This window comes from Haliotis asinina, chromosome 10 (assembly GCF_037392515.1).
Source record: "Haliotis asinina isolate JCU_RB_2024 chromosome 10, JCU_Hal_asi_v2, whole genome shotgun sequence".
Lineage (NCBI taxonomy): Eukaryota > Metazoa > Mollusca > Gastropoda > Lepetellida > Haliotidae > Haliotis > Haliotis asinina.
Window position 1 is genome coordinate 27,260,293 of NC_090289.1, and position 19,084 is coordinate 27,279,376.

Here is a 19,084-nt window from a genome sequence, read left to right on the forward strand (position 1 = left end):
CGTTGATGCGCATTGATCGACATCGAAACCGCTGCCTGTGAAGATTGTACGTCCGCTTCGATGTCTAGCCCACCCGTGTTCCGAAGACCCGTCATGTCGCTTTCTACTTTCAGAACTTAGTGAACTCATGACTATGCGAGTGAGTGATTATGGTTATACGCCGATTTCAGCAATATTCCAGCAATATCACAGCAGGACACACAAGAAATGGCTTCAAGCTATAACCGCTAAGTCAACCCACCGCCGGTAAGTACCCAGAATAAAATGCCACAGCTAAAAGTGGTTTCTTTTCTACACTTTATCCCATAATATGTCAGAAGATCGTGAAAAATGCTGTATAATTGATTTACCCTATTTTAGTCTGTTGGTACTAGACAAATATGATTATCCCAAAACCTTGCAACCCACCGTTTTGGAATTGTACATTTAGTGTGAAGAGTATTTCCCTGTATTTGAAAAGGGATGGAACGTAAAAAAGATTAGTTGAAATGACGCTTAACCATGTGGAATCGTCCGTCTCAGCAGCGCTATTCATAGTGGATGTTTACAAATGTTGTAAATATCAATGACAGTAAGGAAGAAAGCAGCAGAAATTCTTTATTGACCATTAACAGGTTAAACAATTTAAAAAGCAATTTAAAGCACACAGGAGACAAGAGTTATCTGCCCATTATATAAATCTCTAGCACTTTGATCATTGTTCTCAGAAACAACTTAACCGAAGTAATGAAAAAAACTACACACTTGTTGTGGTTTGATCATTTTCCAAAAAAACAACGTACATATTTTGAAAGCGTTTTGATTATAACTTACAACTCACAAAGTTTGTGTACGTCACTGATCGGATAGAAAGGCGCGGTGGCTTGGCTGAAAATGTGGCATTGTGCCCGGATAGGGGTAGGTGTTCACAGTATCGACCACTGGTTTATTTCACCAGATTCAATTTTCAACATTCGGAAAATGATCTCTTACGAACATTGTTGTAATACGAAACAATAAATAATAAAAAGTAGTAATAATGTTTGTCAAGCCAGAGTAGGTTCACCTGATGGCTGATTCTAGTATTTACCATTTACAACAGCATTGTTTCTCCTTCCAATGATTTCAAAGACAACGATAAGAACTGTCCGTATAACAACTTCAATCAGCTCTGTGAGGGTGAGCAGACTAGCGCCAAGGAAGAACCCCATTTGTCCTCCTAACTTGCCTGAAACACAACAGTGAGCGTGTGAGTTTAGTTTTACGCCACATTCAATAAATTTCCACCTATATTCCTGAAATACAACAAAAGTATGTTGGCAATCATGGGTTGCTGAAGGCCTAGATAGATAAACAATCTAAATAACTGTAACTGGCAATATTTGTGTAACCGCACACGCACACGCCTCGCAACAGAATGATATGTTCACAGAGGGGTGGTAGGGTAGCCTACAAGTTAAAGCGTCCGCTCGTCAAGCCAAAGTCCCGGATTCGATTCCCTACATAGGTACAATGTATGAAGCTTTTTTCTAGTGTCCCCAGCTGCAATATTGCCAGAAGCTGAAACTAAACTCAATAACTCACTTTTCGTACACCGAAACATTGTTTTAAAGCCACGTCATAATGAGGACGTACCGAATATGTCGCTAGGTGTTATTTCTGGCACGTGCTCCACGTGGTACAGGATCATTCCGTCAAACGTCACCCTCACTTCCATGAAGTCATCTCTGGAACAAATCACACCTACTTGAATGCTGTTATACACCGTACTCCATCTAACAGCCCTGTCGAGACATCTAAATTACGCACTGACGTAATGCAGATAGGTTAAACACAAATTCCGTAGACTAGATTACCAGTTGCCCTCTTTCCATTTTTTGTGGAAGTCGCGGTGTCTGAGCGGGATAAGCGGGTGGCTTTGTGTGTTGGCGAATAGGTGCCTAACTCTGAGGGTATAGGTTCGAATCCCGGATGGGACTCAAATAAGAAAAGAAACAAACTAGAATTTGTACTTGACTAAGAAAGTGTAATTCCAAATATAGCTTATGTTACATTTGTCATTTTGTGTAATCACAAAAATATCATCTTTATTCAATAAATATAATGATATCTTTGAAAACTACATTTTATAATTAAAGTTAAAAACATCACACAACAATCAAAATTCCGGGGCATCGTTCACAGCATGAAGTTCCGCATCCACGTCCACGATAATCTCAGCCAGTGAACAAACCGCAACCAAACAGTGTCTTTCCGGTTTGTGACCATGCAGGCAAACCCGTTACTTCTTTGAGTTCGTGGGGCGGTGGGAGAGCCTAGAGGTTAAAGCGTTCGCCCATCACGCCGAAGACCTGGGCTCGAGTTCAATTCTGTGAAGACCACTACCGGTGTCCGCCGCGGAAATCAAGTTGCTAAAAGCAACGCAAAACCATACTCACTCACGCACTCTTTAGATTTGTCGTTAAAACATCTGAGACAGGCATCAATTCTGATGTGTCATCCCGCAATACACTGCCAAGCCGTCTTGAAACTGAAATACTTTTATATACCGCGCAAGTTTCAGTCGCACTCACTCACTCATTCAGTCTGCGAGGCTAAAGTTAAAAAACCTGATTTGTTGGTAACTTTCGGCATGGCCGTTCCTGAGCAAGGACTCCGAGATCATGTGGCTAGGAAAGGCGGCGAGAGAGGTCCTCAAGTCATACTTGACGAAATGACAGGGCTGGGGACACTGGCACGCTGATCCGTTCTGGAGATAAGCTAGTTTCCACGTCTTCACTGGAAACATGATACAAACAAATATTACTTGGGTCCAAGGTCACGATCCACAAAGCGTTCGTAATATTACGACCTATCGTAACACATACTTTATCAAAGGTTTGCGAAAAGCACACTGCTACAAACGGTTTGTGTTCCCGACCCAGCGACTAATACATTTTCGAAGATCTCTTAGCGCCAACCTAGTCGTAAGTGCCATACATAAACATAGACAAAACACCCACAAAACATTCGCAACCCTATGATAACCTACAGAGCTACGACATAGCGGCACGAAAGCCTCTTGGATAGGGACCGTAGAAGTGGGCTTTAAGTAATGCCGTAAATGGATTAGCCTGTGCCAAAATAGCCCCAGATTGAGAATATGTAATATTAGATGTAACGGTAAGAGGTATTCTCGAGCAATATTTGGATGGTACAATCAGAGATTTGCGATTTCTCGTACAGAAATGAGGTGGTGACTCACTCGAGTTATTCCGAAACAAACCGAACACCGCTCCGTGCCACTCGTTTGCTTCGTACCGATGAAATGGCGCAAGATATACATTCGAAAGCAACAAGTGGCCTTAAATGGCATGAAAGTTAGTCATTTGGCCAAACAAACCGTCACTATTATTTCAGACACTGGCACGAAGAAGAGGAACAATTGGTTAACAAACGACATGCATATGTTGGCGTTTTAATGACTTGTAACAAAGGGTATTATGCAACCTAAGTTGAACAACCCACCATTTGCAAGTGAAAATCACACGTGTCTTGATAAACTCCCCGCTGTCTTTTTTTAAGATTATAAAACCTATCAAACGAAATGTCGACACTATTAATACGATTGAGACCGAAGCTTCTTATTTGGAAAATCATGCAACAGTCTGTCAAATTGTTTGTTGTTTCTCCTGATCATTTGTTACAACTATTCCGATTACATAGCATGTGACTTTTTCCCTTTGAGAGTTAGGTCATCTCATGGCCTTAGGGGTGAGGTGGTGGGTGACGTCCCTCGAAGGTGATTTTTTTAACCATGAATATACACGGGCCGTTTTTCGCTTTCGCCTTTTTGCGGGTGGTGGGGTGGCCTACTGGCTAAAGTGTTCACTCCTCACTCCGAAGACCCGGGTTCGATGCCGCACATGGGTAAATGTGTGAAGCCCATGTCTTGTGTCCTCCGTCTTGATATTGCTAGAATATTCATTAATTTGATAAAACCACACTCACTACTTAGGCCTCATTCATATCTGCAACCCACTAAATGATGTAATAAGACTCACACTATATTGTTAAATGTACTGAGGCATGAAAGGCAATTAAAATGGTGGACCTACCGCTTTCATTCCAGAAGCAGTAATGAGCTTCCTCCCTTGTACAGACTCTCACGTTGACTGGATCTGGGGAAACGATTTTGAATCAGTGAGTGCAGTAGGTAAGAAGCCTTGGGTGTTGGAGAGAATTATAACTTATTACAGCTGATTTACACAGACTTACAGAATAACTAAATAACTGATAAACAGAAGGGACGCTGTTTATGAGGCAACGAACTGATAAAGTGGATAGTTTTATTGAATAACTACGTGGAGAAGTAGAGGGAATCTGGATAGTTTAATAGAATATGAAGTGACGAAGAGAGAGGGGCCTGGGTAGATTTAGACGTTCACGAAGTGATATGATCGAGATAGTTTCATAAATTTATAAATTGATGAAGTTCTAGTGATCTGCGTTTCAGAAGTTTAAGAAGTGATCAAGAGTCATAGCTGACCTATATAGAGTTACTGGTTCAAGATGTTTAAGGTGGTGAAGTAAGGGGAAACTGGTTGGTTTTAAAGATTCACGAAGTGCTGAAGTAAGGTGAGATGGAGAGTTTCATATAGTTTAACTAAGTGATGAAATCCAGGTGAGCCGACGACTTCAACCAACCTAGGGGCAGTGGGGTAGCCTAGTGGTTAAAACGTTGGCTCGTTACGCCCCAGGTTCGATTCCCCACATAGGTAAAATATGTGTCCCGCCGCCTTGATATTGCTGGAATATTGCTGAAGGCAGGGTAAAACCATACTCACTCACTCACTCAACTCACACGGGACGCCAGAATCTGGCTGACATTTGCAGACGTGAACAGCCTGCAGGAAGATGCACTCCTCCACGCAGGACCACCAAGTGTACTTCCGATGCCATCGCAGTTTCTTCAGCTTCAAGATGTCGTGGTCGTTCATGCAGCCCTCATCGCCAAACGACTTGAAAGGCTTAGGCAAAAACTTGTACTGGAATGCGAAGAAAATGTCTGTTTCATCTGAGACCGATGAATTACAAATACAAAGTCTAATAAATGTAACAAAACCAAATTTTGGTCTCATGGTATCGACATGCCAACTATGATGATTTATCTCATAATATCGGACACTGGAATAAAAATGTGGAGTAACAACTGATTTTGTCAACAGTCAACGCATTTTAGGGGTGTGCAAGTGTGTGTATGCGGGGGTAGTGTGTCTGTCTCTCTCTCTCTCTCTCTCTCTCTCTCTCTCTCTCTGTGTATGTGTGTGTGTGAATCATTGTATGAAGTTATGTAACTTTAGGAATATGTTTAATTGGACCTATAGTATAAACAACCTTGACATCTTTGATAGGCATTCTAGAAGTTGAGTAAATGAAGAGTGAGGACTGTGATTTATGGATATACAACTTCTTTTATTCAGTGAGTGAGACGTTTCGACATAGATACTGATGTCGTTGTCAAGTAAATGGTGCAGGGTAAAGAATTTGTGGAGGAATATATGCATGAATTGTTGTTACAATGAATGAGAAAACGACGAGTTGTTTATACAGTTAATGGGGTTGATGTACAGAAACTGGTGGGAAGCCAGAAGTTAATAATGAGTATGGTATAAGAGACTGGAAGCCAGCAGAGTGTTGTTATAGCAATGTAGATATAGAAGTACAGAATTATTTTAACAAGTGATGATATGCGAGTGGAATTTGGTAGCCCTGATCTCTGTTGATCGCTGGTTCAATCTTCACGATGTGGAGTGCCTCTAGTAGCTAGCGGATTTTGTAGTCTGATTTTTTTTTTCTAAAATTTTGATGTTGTTCCAGTTGATGGTGTGGACCGGACCCTACGCCTTATTGTTCTGCGAGACAGGTTCAAATCCTCCTCCAAAATCAATACGGAATTCAGGCGAAGAACAAACGTCAGAATTTGTTCACGTACAGTGCGTAATCGTTTTAAATCGGCTGGTCTAAAAAGCCGTCGTCCATTGGTTGGAATCAACATGGCTGAGCAACACAAGCGCTAGAGACTGCAGTGGGCACGGAACCATGGAGGAAGAACCGTACGTCAATGGAGAAACACTATGTTTAGTGAAGAGAGCGGGTACACACTAGACCATAATGACGGTCGAATTCGAGTTGGGAGTGCCTGCCTCACAGTGCCTGCACCATCAAACAGCATGATCGTCATGGAGGGGACTCTGATATGGTGTGGGACGGGTTTACCTTTCACCACAAAACAGATCTTGTGCGTGTTGATGGCAGGATAACAGGTGTACGGTATCGTGACGAGATCTTGAACCCGATTGTGATCCCCTTTGCGCGTACCGCAGGTCGAATGTTCGAGTTCCAGCATGACAATGCCCGCCCTCACATCGATGATGTTTGTCGGGACAGACTGAGGGGTGCAGGTGTCCGGGTGCTGCAATGGCCGGCTAAAAGTCCTGACCTTAACCCCATCGAACATCTTCGAGATGTTCTTGGCCGCAATGTTCGGGACAGACCTGTTCAACCCAACAATTTGGATGAACTTTTCGTGGCTCTCCAGGAAGAATGGCGTAGAATTCCGATTGGTACCATCCGTACACTCATTCGCAGCATACCACGACGATGCCAAGCAGTTCTCCAGAGACATGGGGGACACACCCGATATTGATTTTCATCACTTGACATAAGCCTTTTCATCTGTATGAACTTTTCTCTTACTGATTAAAAGATTAAAAGTCACAGCTATTTCATGCGTTCCATTAAATTTTTCCATGAGTATGTTATGATTGATAGGGGAACTGTGGTTATCTGTAAGGAGACACTTAGACTGAGCAGCATGCAATCGGTTCACAGAAAAGTCGAGGAATTCCACCACCGATCATGAAACCTGAACAAAGGGAGCGAAGGGTGGTGGTTCTGATAGCCTAGACATTTTAACTGGGACAATGTGATTTTCACATCTGAAAGTTCTGTGTGGCTGTTTCCTAATACACTGAAATTCTGGACAAAAAAACTGAAAAATCTTCGTATCAGCGCCCGTGTGGGGTGGCATAACTGCGTTAGGGGCAACATGTTTAGGGGCATATGAAGGAAGGTGTCAATAAAAAAAAATCTGAGAAAAATTGCTGAAATGAAAGAAGAGGTGGTCCGATATTGGGACAGCATGGATCACGACTTTCTTACTTCTTTGATCAGTAGTATGCCCCGCCGCATTGAAGTCTGCATTGCTGCCCATGGTGACTCGACAAAATACTAACTGTTCACTAACTGTCTTTGAATCCGGAGTTATGTTCTGCTAATATTCACATTTAATCCGTGAGTAATGAGTGAAAAACATAAAAAAAACAATCTTTACATTCTCAATAATTTCTGGTCATACTATATTGGCCTTATGTCCGGTTTCGCAATGTAAATGGAGAACTCTTGAAAAGTTCAGTCCTTTGAATACATCAACGCCCTGTACGAAGAGTACGTCAACGTTCTACCTCTCCACGAAGAATATGTCAACGTTCTACCTCTCTACGATGCATATATATTGTGATTACATCACAAACTGCATACATCTACATGTACACAAGATTACCTGCGTGGGGGTCAGACCGATTGTGGTAGACATCCCGGGGGCCACGACTACAGACTGTGAGTGGCTGGAGAGTTTATCGTTCGGGTCATGGAATATCACCTGGGGAGAGAGAAGAGTCTCTAAACATTGCATGGAACATCACCTGTGGAGAGAGGAGCATCTAGACTTCGCATGGAACATCACCTGTGGAGAGAGGAGCCTCTAGACTTCGCATGGAACATCACCCGTGGAGAGAGGAGCCTCTAGACTTCGCATGGAACATCACCTGCGGAGAAAGAAGAGTCCCTAGCCTTCGCATGGAACATCACCTGCAGAGAAAGAAGAGTGTCTAGACTTTGCATGGGACATCACCTGTGGAGAGAGGAGCCTCTAGACTTCGCATGGAACATCACCTGCGGAGAAAGAAGAGTCCCTAGCCTTCGCATGGAACATCACCTGCGGAGAGAGAAGAGTCCCTAGCCTTCGCATGGAACATCACCTGCAGAGAAAGAAGAGTGTCTAGACTTTGCATGGGACATCACCTGCGGAGAGAGACCACACTCTAATCTTCGTATTGCACGGTATCTTTTGTTTTCTGTGTATAGGTGTGTTAGGGTTAGGTATAGCGGATTAAGTTGGGATTAGGGTTCGAGAAGCTTCCAGTTGAGTTGAGGATTTTGGTTTGGGAAAGTACTTCAAGTAGGTCTGCTGTTGGATTATCGCATTTAGCAATATTCCATCAATATCATGGCGAGGGACACAAGAAATGGTCTTCACATATTTTCCCCTATGGGGAATCCGGGATCTTCGGCGTGAAGGGCGAACGCTTTAACCAGGTGTCCCCATTACGGAAATAAGCCCAAAGTGATGCAAATCTTCTACGTTAGCCAACTACGGAAATAGTTCTGACAAACCTACAAACACATTCACTAGGAGTTTGGGATTCAAACCCACGGGTATGCACATGTTTCAGACACAATACGGCGACACAGCACCGCAGATTTGTCATCATGCAGCCATAGAATAACGCGGTGTTATAACACGAAAACCAAAACTCTCTCCATAATAATTTAAAATAAATAAATAAATAAATAAATAAATAAATAAATAAATAAATAAATAAATAAATAAATAAATAAATAAACGTACATTAACTCCCGCTGCTGTGTCCCTTGCCAGATACCGGCCCTGGTCAATATTCAAAAACATATATAAGTTCTCGCCATGTCCAAGAGTTATCTCCCTTTGAGTGTAGCCATCTTTCATGCCGTTAAAGACAAAACATGGACCAGACAAGTAATTCTCAGACACTTCAAACTCAGCCGCAATGTCAATTTCACGAGCGCGGACGTAGGCTTTTAGGATAAAATCTTCCTTCTTTATGCCCGGATTATACGGAGCGCTGACTGCAGTCTTTGCAAAGGCTTCTGAATATCCCATGCTGGAGGCGTTGTTGAACAACCTGTAGATTAGCAGAGTTATCATGGCGTCCCTCTCAGCGTCCGTGGCGTTGGCGAGAGTGTCGAAGTTCTTACTGCACAAGCTTATCGCTGGCAGCTTCATGTGTGTGAGTTTTTCCACGTGCGTCCGCGTCTTGAACGGGTGTTCGAAATACGAAGCGTAGAGATTCATTGCGAAGGATACCAGGGTACAAGTCGAAATCGCCATCATGACTATCCACATTATTCTGAAACATAGATAGTGACGATGATAATAATAAACTCTGTATTCAGTGACTGAAGGTTGTTGGGAATGAATGCATTTAGTTGAGAAACTTATTTACACATATAGATTATGTGAACAGTTAGGGCATAGGTGGTGAGTATTGCTACATGCTTATTATCGTACCTGTGTCTACAGGATACTACCTAGACCTGTCTAATGAGTGCCCTCAAAAGTTCGACCGTACTTAAAACATGACTAACACAATTATCATATGAAAAAAAGTCAAACTGTTCATGATAAATAACCAACATTTGTTTTTTGACCTTGAAATGCTCTGAAATATACTGAACACCAAAAGAAGTGCAAGTTTCGAAAAAAATGAAATCTCAAAAAAAGTAAACGTTCATGTTCGTCTTCTATTCAAAAACTTGACAAAAGATCAGAGTTGCGTTTCTTAGGCTGTTTAATATAATATTTCCAGTACATCGCTTTGATTACAACGGAAACTACAATGATCTATTTATTTTCTTCGTTAAAGAATGGAAGTAAACAAAGACTAAACCATTCCACAGGCTCAGACGGCCTGTAATACTCTTGGATTGTGGTATCATTTTTTTTTCACAGGCCATTTTATGTGGTGGGGGTCAGTGAGCATTTTCATGACATTTGGTTTGCTGCCCGACAACACGTCACAGTTAATCATGGATAGTTTTACTACTATCAATCTGATCACTTTCATTTTGACTTTTGTGTATTGCTAAAGGATGTATTTGACATTAAACATTATTTGACATATTTTTCTTTTTGAAAACAACAACAACAACAACAACAACAAAAATAAAATAAGATAAAATAAACGGCCATTTTGGCCGCCATCTTGAATTGTCGTATGGTGCCTTCTCGGCCCTTGACTGTGCATAAAAAGTGACACTGAATGTTTCCATTTACATCCAAAGTTGATACTTTTGATGGTTTTTGACACTTGTCACCTCTAGAGTGGTGGCTTGGGCACAAAACAAGTAATTATTTATGGTCATGTCGTGGAAATATAATGTTTTACAGCTTATTCTTTGAGGCAGGGGATTTTAGTGATTCTCCGACTTTTCATGGAAATGTGTGGTGGTGATTTATTTATTGAAAGTTTACAGTATTTTTGCACCTATAACCAGTTGTTTTTGTTTCCTGTTTACTTCTAGAGTGACAGCATGTTATATGGAAGTCTTTTATATTACCCAGAATTCAAAATGGCTACCAAGATGGCCGCCATTGTAGTTTTACTACTTATATATATAGCAGAGGACTAAGTTTGTACTAATATGTAAACAAACAATTCATTTCATGTCAAAAGTTTTATACAATATAGAAAAAGAGCAAAATTTCAATGGTATGGTTTATGAAAGCCTCACTTGCCTAAAACAGTTGATGAAATAACATCACCCAAAGTGTTAGAAAACTATGCTTCAAGGCTGATAACTGCGTCTAAGCCCTGGTTGTACAGGGCCGGGGAAGCAGGGGTACAACTGCCCCCTATAATCTTTTAACAGGTTATGTTTTATGCATAAACGTATTGATATAACACTCTTTTGATGTTGATGGTGTCCCCTTAATTAAGAAAGGCCCTGTTGTAGCTGTTCAAAGTGATGTGTCAGATAAGTCTTAATCACTTTTGATACATTCAGAAGCTTACAATTAACTCCCCTCTTCACTTTCTTTCACATCATATGTTACATCATGCAGTCATTGTCGCCTATTACGACAAGCATGGGTTACAGAAGACCAGTTTTAACCCGGACCATCATGGGCTGCGACAGTATACAAGCAGTCATTCGTTCATGTGTATGGACATTGCTATTTAAGTGTAAAATTAGAATTCTACTTACACCTTCATAGGTCGCCTTTCACTATCAACAGGGTGCTTTATAAATTTTATATGGCCTACGAAACCTCCTATTCAATCAGGGGCAATAAGGTAGTTAAAGTGTTCGCTCGTCACGCCGAAGACCCGGGTTCGATTCCCCACATGGGTACAGTGTGCGAATCCCATTTCTGGTGTTCCCAACCGAGGTAATGCTGGGATATTGATAAGACCGACGTAAAACCAAACCCACTCACATTTTCGACCAGAACAGCTTCATATACGACCGTATGTCCGAACAACACATTTTGGCTCCACCAGCACAGTTCGATCTACCTATACTCTCATCATAAACAGGGCGGTGGGGTATCCTAGTGGTTATACGTTCGCCCAAGGCCTGGTTCGATTCCCCACATGGGTACAATGTGTGCAGCATAGTTTTGTTGTTCCCCGCCGTGCTATTGTTTTAACATTGCTAAAAGCGGCCTAAAATCATACTCACTGTTCTTAAACCTTCTTACCTTAGCAATCGTCGCTGTGCATTGTAGACTGACTTACAGCCATGAAGGGTGGTATTATTAAAGAAATCACTCCAGATTTTTGTCACTTTCGTCTTCCAGTCCAAATCCTTTTTCTCTCTAGACGACATAGCTGATGAGTGTCTGTCTACCTTCCACAGTCTTCACTTTCACTAGAACTATTCGGGAATATCTCGTGATTATCTCTTTAACGTAATGATTCATAACGGTATTGACGTTCTACTTCACACCTGATAGCAGTTTTGATTTGAAACATGTACATCCTTATCTTGTCACTCTTGGCAACGTCACAGATCGTGCGGTTTATAGTTCTGATGACTTGGTGTGGACTGTGTTTTCTATTTTGTTAGCTATCGTGATGGTAACTTCATAATTTCACGTCGGTTGGCTGGTTGCCGTTGAGCGTTGCACTCAGCAATATGGCGGCGGTCTGTAAATAATCGAGTCTGGACCAGACAATCAAGTGATCAATAACATGACCATCGATCTACGCAAATGGGATCCGATGACGCGTCAAGCACTAACAACACTCGTTTAGACGTCTACACAACGTCTTAACCATGTGTTTCATGTCAAATGATGCCAGCTGTATTACCCTTTCCTGACGTTCTGCTACAGAAAATATGGGAAAATGGTTCTTTAACGCAAAGGAAAGCAGACCTGGGCCCACTTGCACAAAGCGATCTTAGCGCTACTACTATCTTAAGCTTCTAAGCTATCTTTATCTCCTGGAGAATGGGAGTTACAATCATTGTAGCACAAGATCGCTTTGTGCAAGTTAGCCCTGCTCAACATGACCAACCACCATGGAATTTAATAGCCTGGGCATTGAGTGAGTGAGCTGGGTTTTACTCCACCTTTACAAGTCTTCCAGCACAGCGGGGAACATCAGAAATAGGCTTCACATATTGTAGAGCTGGGGATTGATGTTACACTGTACTTGACCATATCTGCTGTACAGTTTCTTGAACAATTTTCCCAGTGGTGGTGACAAAATGCCGAACAGCAAGGCTAGCTTGCACAAAGCGATCTTAGTGCTACAATGATTGTAACTCCCATTCTGGTGGCAAATTAGACTAACGCTTAGTCTCTGAATAGATCTTTTTAATTGTAACACATAAACCTATTTAAATTGAAAATGGGCCCCGGTAGAAATCCTGAACCTGAAGAAATCTAGACTTGCTTCATTAAGGGCTTTAGCATTGCTGATAGGCTAGGCAGCAGGGAAACTATTCTGGTTCAGGGACTAAGAGAGAGATATGTGGCAAAATGAGAGACCAACTTGGGTGGCTGATTTGAAACCTGTCAGTTTCAAACGGGTGGCTACACGTTTCAGAACATGTCGCCATTAGTGTAGTGATCGTGGCCAGTTACTTGATGGTAGACACGATGTCCCGTGTTTACACTACACTCAAACACACGCTCGTAGGAGGACAACCGGATATCAGATACCAAACACTACCCTATATATGTTTTAGAGAAATTACGGATTATCTAATAGCCTATGGATGTTGGGGATTGCGGATTATTGTCTTGTGTGCCAGCGCATAGCAAGCCATATTTTCGTGTAAGCCAGACAGGGTGATTCACATGTAATCATGAATGTAGCAAGGCACCCACATAGAAAAGCATTCACCACTGACAGAGAGACACCTTTCAAATTTATGATATGAAGAAAAACATGTTTACTGTACATGGGGAATGTACTGGTAATGTTTTCCTATTATATATATTGTTGTCAGTATGATTCATAGTGGCTTGACATTTTTCAAATTGTTTAATTTGATAACCTGTTCGTTGGTATTTTTGGCAAGAATTAGATATAAAAAAAACCATATCTTCACAAATGTTATGTGTCAGCCAGGGCTTTTTTACAATGGTAGCTCCGAAACATTAGGGAAAGGGTTTTGTTTGTTCTTTGCCAAATATGGATTTCTCATCTCAGCTGGAGACATCAGAGTAAGCAAAGTAATGACTCACCCAGTTCTCAATGTGTGTCTGCTGAAAGATCCAACTGAATGAGAGGTAATAATTACAATTTGTGGTGTAAATTAAATGCTTTCAGTGTCAAGGTAAACTTCAACCTGTCTCAAAGAGACCTGTGAAGATCCGGGATGGAAGTGATCTTCAGCAACCTATGCTTGTCCTGAAAGGCATCCGCTGATCTCGCAGACATGGTTGATATGTCATCTCATCCCAATTGCGATGTGGGTAGATCGATGCCCATGATGTTGATCATTGGATCGTCTGGGGCATACTTGGATATTTACACATGACTGCCATATAGCTGCAATACTGCTGAGTGCAACACTAAACAGTAACTAAACCAAATCCGTATCAGAGAGAAGTCAAATTCTCTTCAGAATGTGTTGACTTCGTTAACCTGCAGTAAATGACCAGGTTCTCTCAATTTTATAGTCTTAAAAGGTGAGCTTCTGAACCTAGGTTCTGTTGACTTGATGCTATGCATGTGTATCTGCTTTGAATCCCAGATCTACACCCACAGTCTTTTGGTGGTTTGTCTGTTGCCAGGCATCAGTCAAAAGTGGTGCACAATACAGACTTCACTAGCGGCGGTGGGGTAGACGAGTGGTTACGGCTCTCATCATGCTAATGGCCTGGGTTTGATCCCCACATTAGCAGTGAATCTTTTTGTCTTACCATCATTGAATATTGGCAAAGGTGGCATAAAACAGTACTTACTCAAAGGGGCCTCATCCTTGACTCACCTACCACAAGTTCGGAGTGGTGGGGCAGTCTGTGCTCATTATATACAAGTGTCTAGGGCAGGGACACGTAACAGGTACAGGGCCAGGGACAGGTGGGTAATGAGTTGAACCCGGTTACCCGCCTCAGTACCCAGACCTGTTGTGATTATATTTGACTTACAGATTAAAAGTGTATTCTTTCATGATTTACTCATAATTCACAGTCATCTATTTTGAACACGTCTTGGTTACAATAATGAAAGTCTCCAAATTTTAGCCTCTGAGCTGCAGAATATATTGCCAGTTCTTACAAATTTGATGTCAGGAATTAACAGGAACTGCAGCAATTAAATACAGGTGTGGTAGGGTAATAGGGAGTGTGGTACTCCGGTACTCTGGCAGACAATTTGAACCTGTTCTAGCGTTTGTAACAACTGTCCAAAGAGGTGGTAAAAATACCCACTCATGCTTTCCATTACAATGAGAACAAATAAGATGGTAAAGTTTCTTTTATTGCTGTAAATCTATTTGAGATTCTGAGAAAATTAAATGATACACCTCATCCTTTCTAAAGCTAGTACTGCTAAATGATATGTAATTAAAATAATGGTAGTGGTTAGTACTTAGCATAACTCTGCCCCATAATTCAGAACAGGGAAATCAAAGCACTTGTACGCATTTCCAACATAGTGACTCATAGGATGACAGTTGCAAGCCTTCACTCCAACCACTGGCACAAAGAATCAACAAAATGTCTTTCTAATCCATAACTATTAACTGTAAAACCAGAGTCATTTAAAAAATTCTTTTTTAAAATCTGTATTTCATAAATAATGTGTGCTCATAAGAAAAACAATCTTTATGTATATTTGATCTTTAAATAATTATTAATATTAATAATCTGCTGAAAGTAAATACAATACATCATAAGATAACAAGCAATATTCAATATGGTTGCCTGTATAATGCAAGTCAAACTTAACTTAATTCAACAGTACCAGCCTCTTCGTAAAATCAAACATATACTGACCAGCAAAACAAACGTAACTCTGGCTTATTGTCAAGTCTTTAAATAGAAGACACAAACATGAATACTTACTTTTATAAGAATTCCATTCTCTTTTGCTGTTCAGTATATTTATTTGTATCTATAAGCAAAGACAGAGAGAAATAAAAGGGAGTGGAAGAGGAATATAATATGTAAATGAATATGTTGACAGGCATCAGATATGCTTTGATCATCCATCCAACCTTAAAGACATATTCATGATAATATGCAATTATCAATGGAGGGGTGGGTGGTGGGTGGTGGGAGGCAGGGGAATATATCTCAACATAAGTAAAAGAGCTGGGAATGTTGCTAGAGAAAATGACAAAATCTCTACATGAAAAAATTAAGGTTTGTTCAAATACATTATTTTGACTTCCACGTTCAGTTTTCTTTCAGAAATAAAATGTCTCTGAAAATTCTTAAAAGTTAACAAAATCAACAGAATCTCTTTGTGGACATTTCCTGTCAACAAATAATACATGACTCTGAATAAATAAACAATTTATATGAAGTTAACAAAATTATGCAAACTTTCGAACTGAGTGGATGATAAACTTGAGTTGAAATTCAGTATTTTTCTTTTTCATAAAGAACAATATTAAGTTATGTGCTGTATTCTGAAAATGAGAGGTAGCTTCAAACCTATGAATATGCATGATTGTATTAATGCACTTTGACTGTGACTATCGCTCCAATGTGTTCTTAAGAGATAAAGTTACATTAGATGCAATCTTAGTGAAATAACCACACTGCTAGTCATTGATGTCATACAAACATATTATTAAAAACAATTCCAAATATATGATCAAAAAGATAATCTGAACTAATTTTGCACATTCTAATCATAAATAAATCATATAAAACGTTTGCAAACAACACAAATAATAAATTCTGAAATGGAAGAACTCAATCCAACTTAGCACAGAGCACATGAAGCACATATGGCAACTCTGAACTAAATAAAGGGAGGTAACTGCAAACCAACATCGCAGATCAAGGAAAGAATAACAGTAACTCACTTTCCCAGAAAAGCATCCCAGAGCCTAGACTTAGACTTATCACAATAGCAAAAGCTTTTCAATTAAGAATGTCATCATTTGTACAATATTTACAAACACAGATCCAAGCCATTCTGAATGGAACTACAGCTAAAGTTGCTAAGCCTGTCTCACTGTTATAACCCAAGGCCTCAGTTTAAAGTAACCCAAACCTACTTTTACCATTATATATTTTTCAATTCAACATCATTCATAGTTCTGTTCCTAACACACAACATATCAAAAGAATCTGATGAAGTGCAGTGCATAAATACACTCCAGTATTTCTCTGGAATCTTTGGCCGTACACCTTTGATGATACTCCAGTCAACCAGAGTGCATGTATCCTTAGTTGTGTGGAAAATAGTCTATTTTGTGGTTAAAACCGGTAACCACATTGAACTGACTGCATGGGTGGCAATATTTTCAGAGCTGTATCACCCCACTAGCCAGAAATAGTAGTAACACTAAGTAATTCTGAATTAAAAAGAGGATAAAATTGTGCAACATGCAGTAAGCTTAATGTAAATCAAAAACACTAATGAAAACAATTTTTGTGGTAAATATTCTTTTTCCAAACTCAAGAAAGTTCTGATCTTTGATTACAACTGATAATCTATACTGATTCTATGCACTAATAACTAAAATGTGACTCTAAATATGTCAACTTGTTTATCCTCACTATTTTAAATACCATTTTCAGCAAATTCTACAATAACTCTATCAAGAAAGTTGTGCAAATGCAAGAAATGGACTGGGTCATTTTCAGAAAAAGAATTTGATGACAAATAAGAACTGAAAATTTCAAGGTTTTTGTCACTTATCTATAGTTAAAAATTGGTGGGAAAGAACATTCTCTAGTTTTGTCAGTAGCAACAAAGAGATCCCGCATTCATTTTCATTCATTGTAGAGTTTCTTCTACAAAGTTTACAACCTTTTATAAAAAGGTCTCTATGTTCTATGAAGGAATGTGTGTCATACCTACAGCCTTCTTTTACACATTCAACATTATATCTGAGAGTGATCTGGCTTCACACATTAGCACCACATCTACCAAACACAAGCTCTAGGGAGATAACTCTCAGACCAAGGGGAGGTAACTATGACTTCCCTAAGGTGAATTCACTTTTTGTCGTGATGATTAGTTTCTATATAACACCACCATCTTAATATTGGATTAAACTGTGTGTGTCAGTTTCCAGTACACTGCAAGGCAAGAGAATATGCATGACAGTACACCTGTAACATTGTGATTACATGAAGATGTACTCAGTATCAAGGATATAATGTTCTATGCCTGGCTCTACATAAGGCTGATCTGCATATATCATATAATGCTAAAATCACATAGTGAATGACTGGTTCTCACCCATAACATTGGACACATCAATCCCACATTTCTTCTTCAAACGAAAGTTTCATTCAAAGTTTGTGAAGTTAGCTTAGAGAGCTTAGTTAAATCATTAAACACAGTTTAAACACTGCACTTTGGCTGTTTTCATCAATGGCAAGTTACTTGATACTTCAGTGTGACCAAGAGCAAAGAGTATTTTAAAATTCTGAAAATGTTTAATATCAAAAGGATGTAGACTGTGTAGCTAAGAAAACTAAAAAATTAAACACTTTGATTATCAGTTGTATGTGTTTTTCATTATTTAAACTAAACAAGCCATGGCTTATTAAAACCCACAAAAACCTGGGTAAAACACAGTCAGTAGTAACAGCTGTTAAGGAGGAAAAATACATCTAAAATCCTAAAGGCATGAAAACATTGTATGATTTTCTCCAATTCAAAGACTCAAAGTGCTCTTAAAACATACAAATTGACTTATCCAAGTCAGGTTCATGAAACTTAGATAAGACACATATAAATGTGTTCCAGCCGTCTTTTAAATATCCACCACCTGTCTAAGATGTACATGCCATGAAGAGCTCTAATATGTAAGTGAGTGATATTGGGTTTAATGCCACGTCAGACAATATTTCAGGTGTAATACAGGGTGTGACCTAGCTACAAATACCTGATGTCTTTAGCTGGATACAGAAAACACTAAGCAGTGATCCGGATATTCTTTATAAATGTTAAATTACATTCCATGTAACACTTATCTGGGTTCAAACCCATGTGAACCAACCTACAATACTGCCTATGAAAATAGGATGTGTTAAAATCCTGGAATGGGCTTTTACCTTGAATGAATGAATGAGTGAATTTAGTTTTATGCCACTTTTAGCAACATTCCTGCAATACTACAACAGAGAAATTTACGATACACATTGTACCCATGAGAGAATCGAACCAGGTCATCGGCATTATAAGGGAATGCTTTAATTGCTAGGCTACCTAACCGCCTCCTTTACCAGTGAGTGAGATAATATTTGCCTTGAAGACATCTACATAACAAAGTAATAATGTTCTTATTAAATCCACTACTTCCATATTTGACTACTATTCGTCAGTATGAGATGCCAATATTCATGATGAGAGAACCAATCCATATTTACAATATTATTTACATAATGCATATTCACTCAACCTCAATTTCTACACTAGGCCCCAAACATGTATACAGCTAATAATGTAAATGCTTATCAAACACAAGGGGCAGTGAAAGGTTCAAATGATGATTGACAGGTTTACTTGTACAATGGCAGCGAACCAAACAA

The 19,084-nt window shown here is 39.8% G+C and overlaps 1 protein-coding gene across 1 annotated transcript; it reads right to left on the reverse strand.

The window, feature by feature from the left end:
• Window positions 1–1,058: 1,058 nt before the first annotated feature.
• On the reverse strand, window positions 1,059–9,193 carry LOC137298587 (acid-sensing ion channel 4-A-like). Its single transcript, XM_067830883.1, has 6 exons — window positions 8,711–9,193; window positions 7,583–7,681; window positions 4,823–5,006; window positions 2,589–2,757; window positions 1,615–1,706; window positions 1,059–1,207 (listed from the first exon to the last, which is right to left on the reverse strand). The coding sequence occupies exons 1-6, from the start codon at window positions 9,191–9,193 to the stop codon at window positions 1,059–1,061; spliced, it is 1,176 nt and encodes a 391-aa protein (XP_067686984.1).
• Window positions 9,194–19,084: the final 9,891 nt, after the last annotated feature.

Excerpts from the sequence above, each read along its gene's own strand:
- LOC137298587 (XM_067830883.1), bottom strand. The coding sequence starts at position 9,193 with ATGAATCTCTACGCTTCGTATTTCGAACACCCGTTCAAGACGCGGACG. Across the intron at positions 2,758-4,822 it reads GCCAGATTCTGGCGTCCCGT|TGAAGACGTGGAAACTAGCT; the intron begins GTGAGTTGAGTG and ends TCATGTTTCCAG. Across the intron at positions 1,208-1,614 it reads AACACCTAGCGACATATTCG|GCAAGTTAGGAGGACAAATG; the intron begins GTACGTCCTCAT and ends GTTGTGTTTCAG.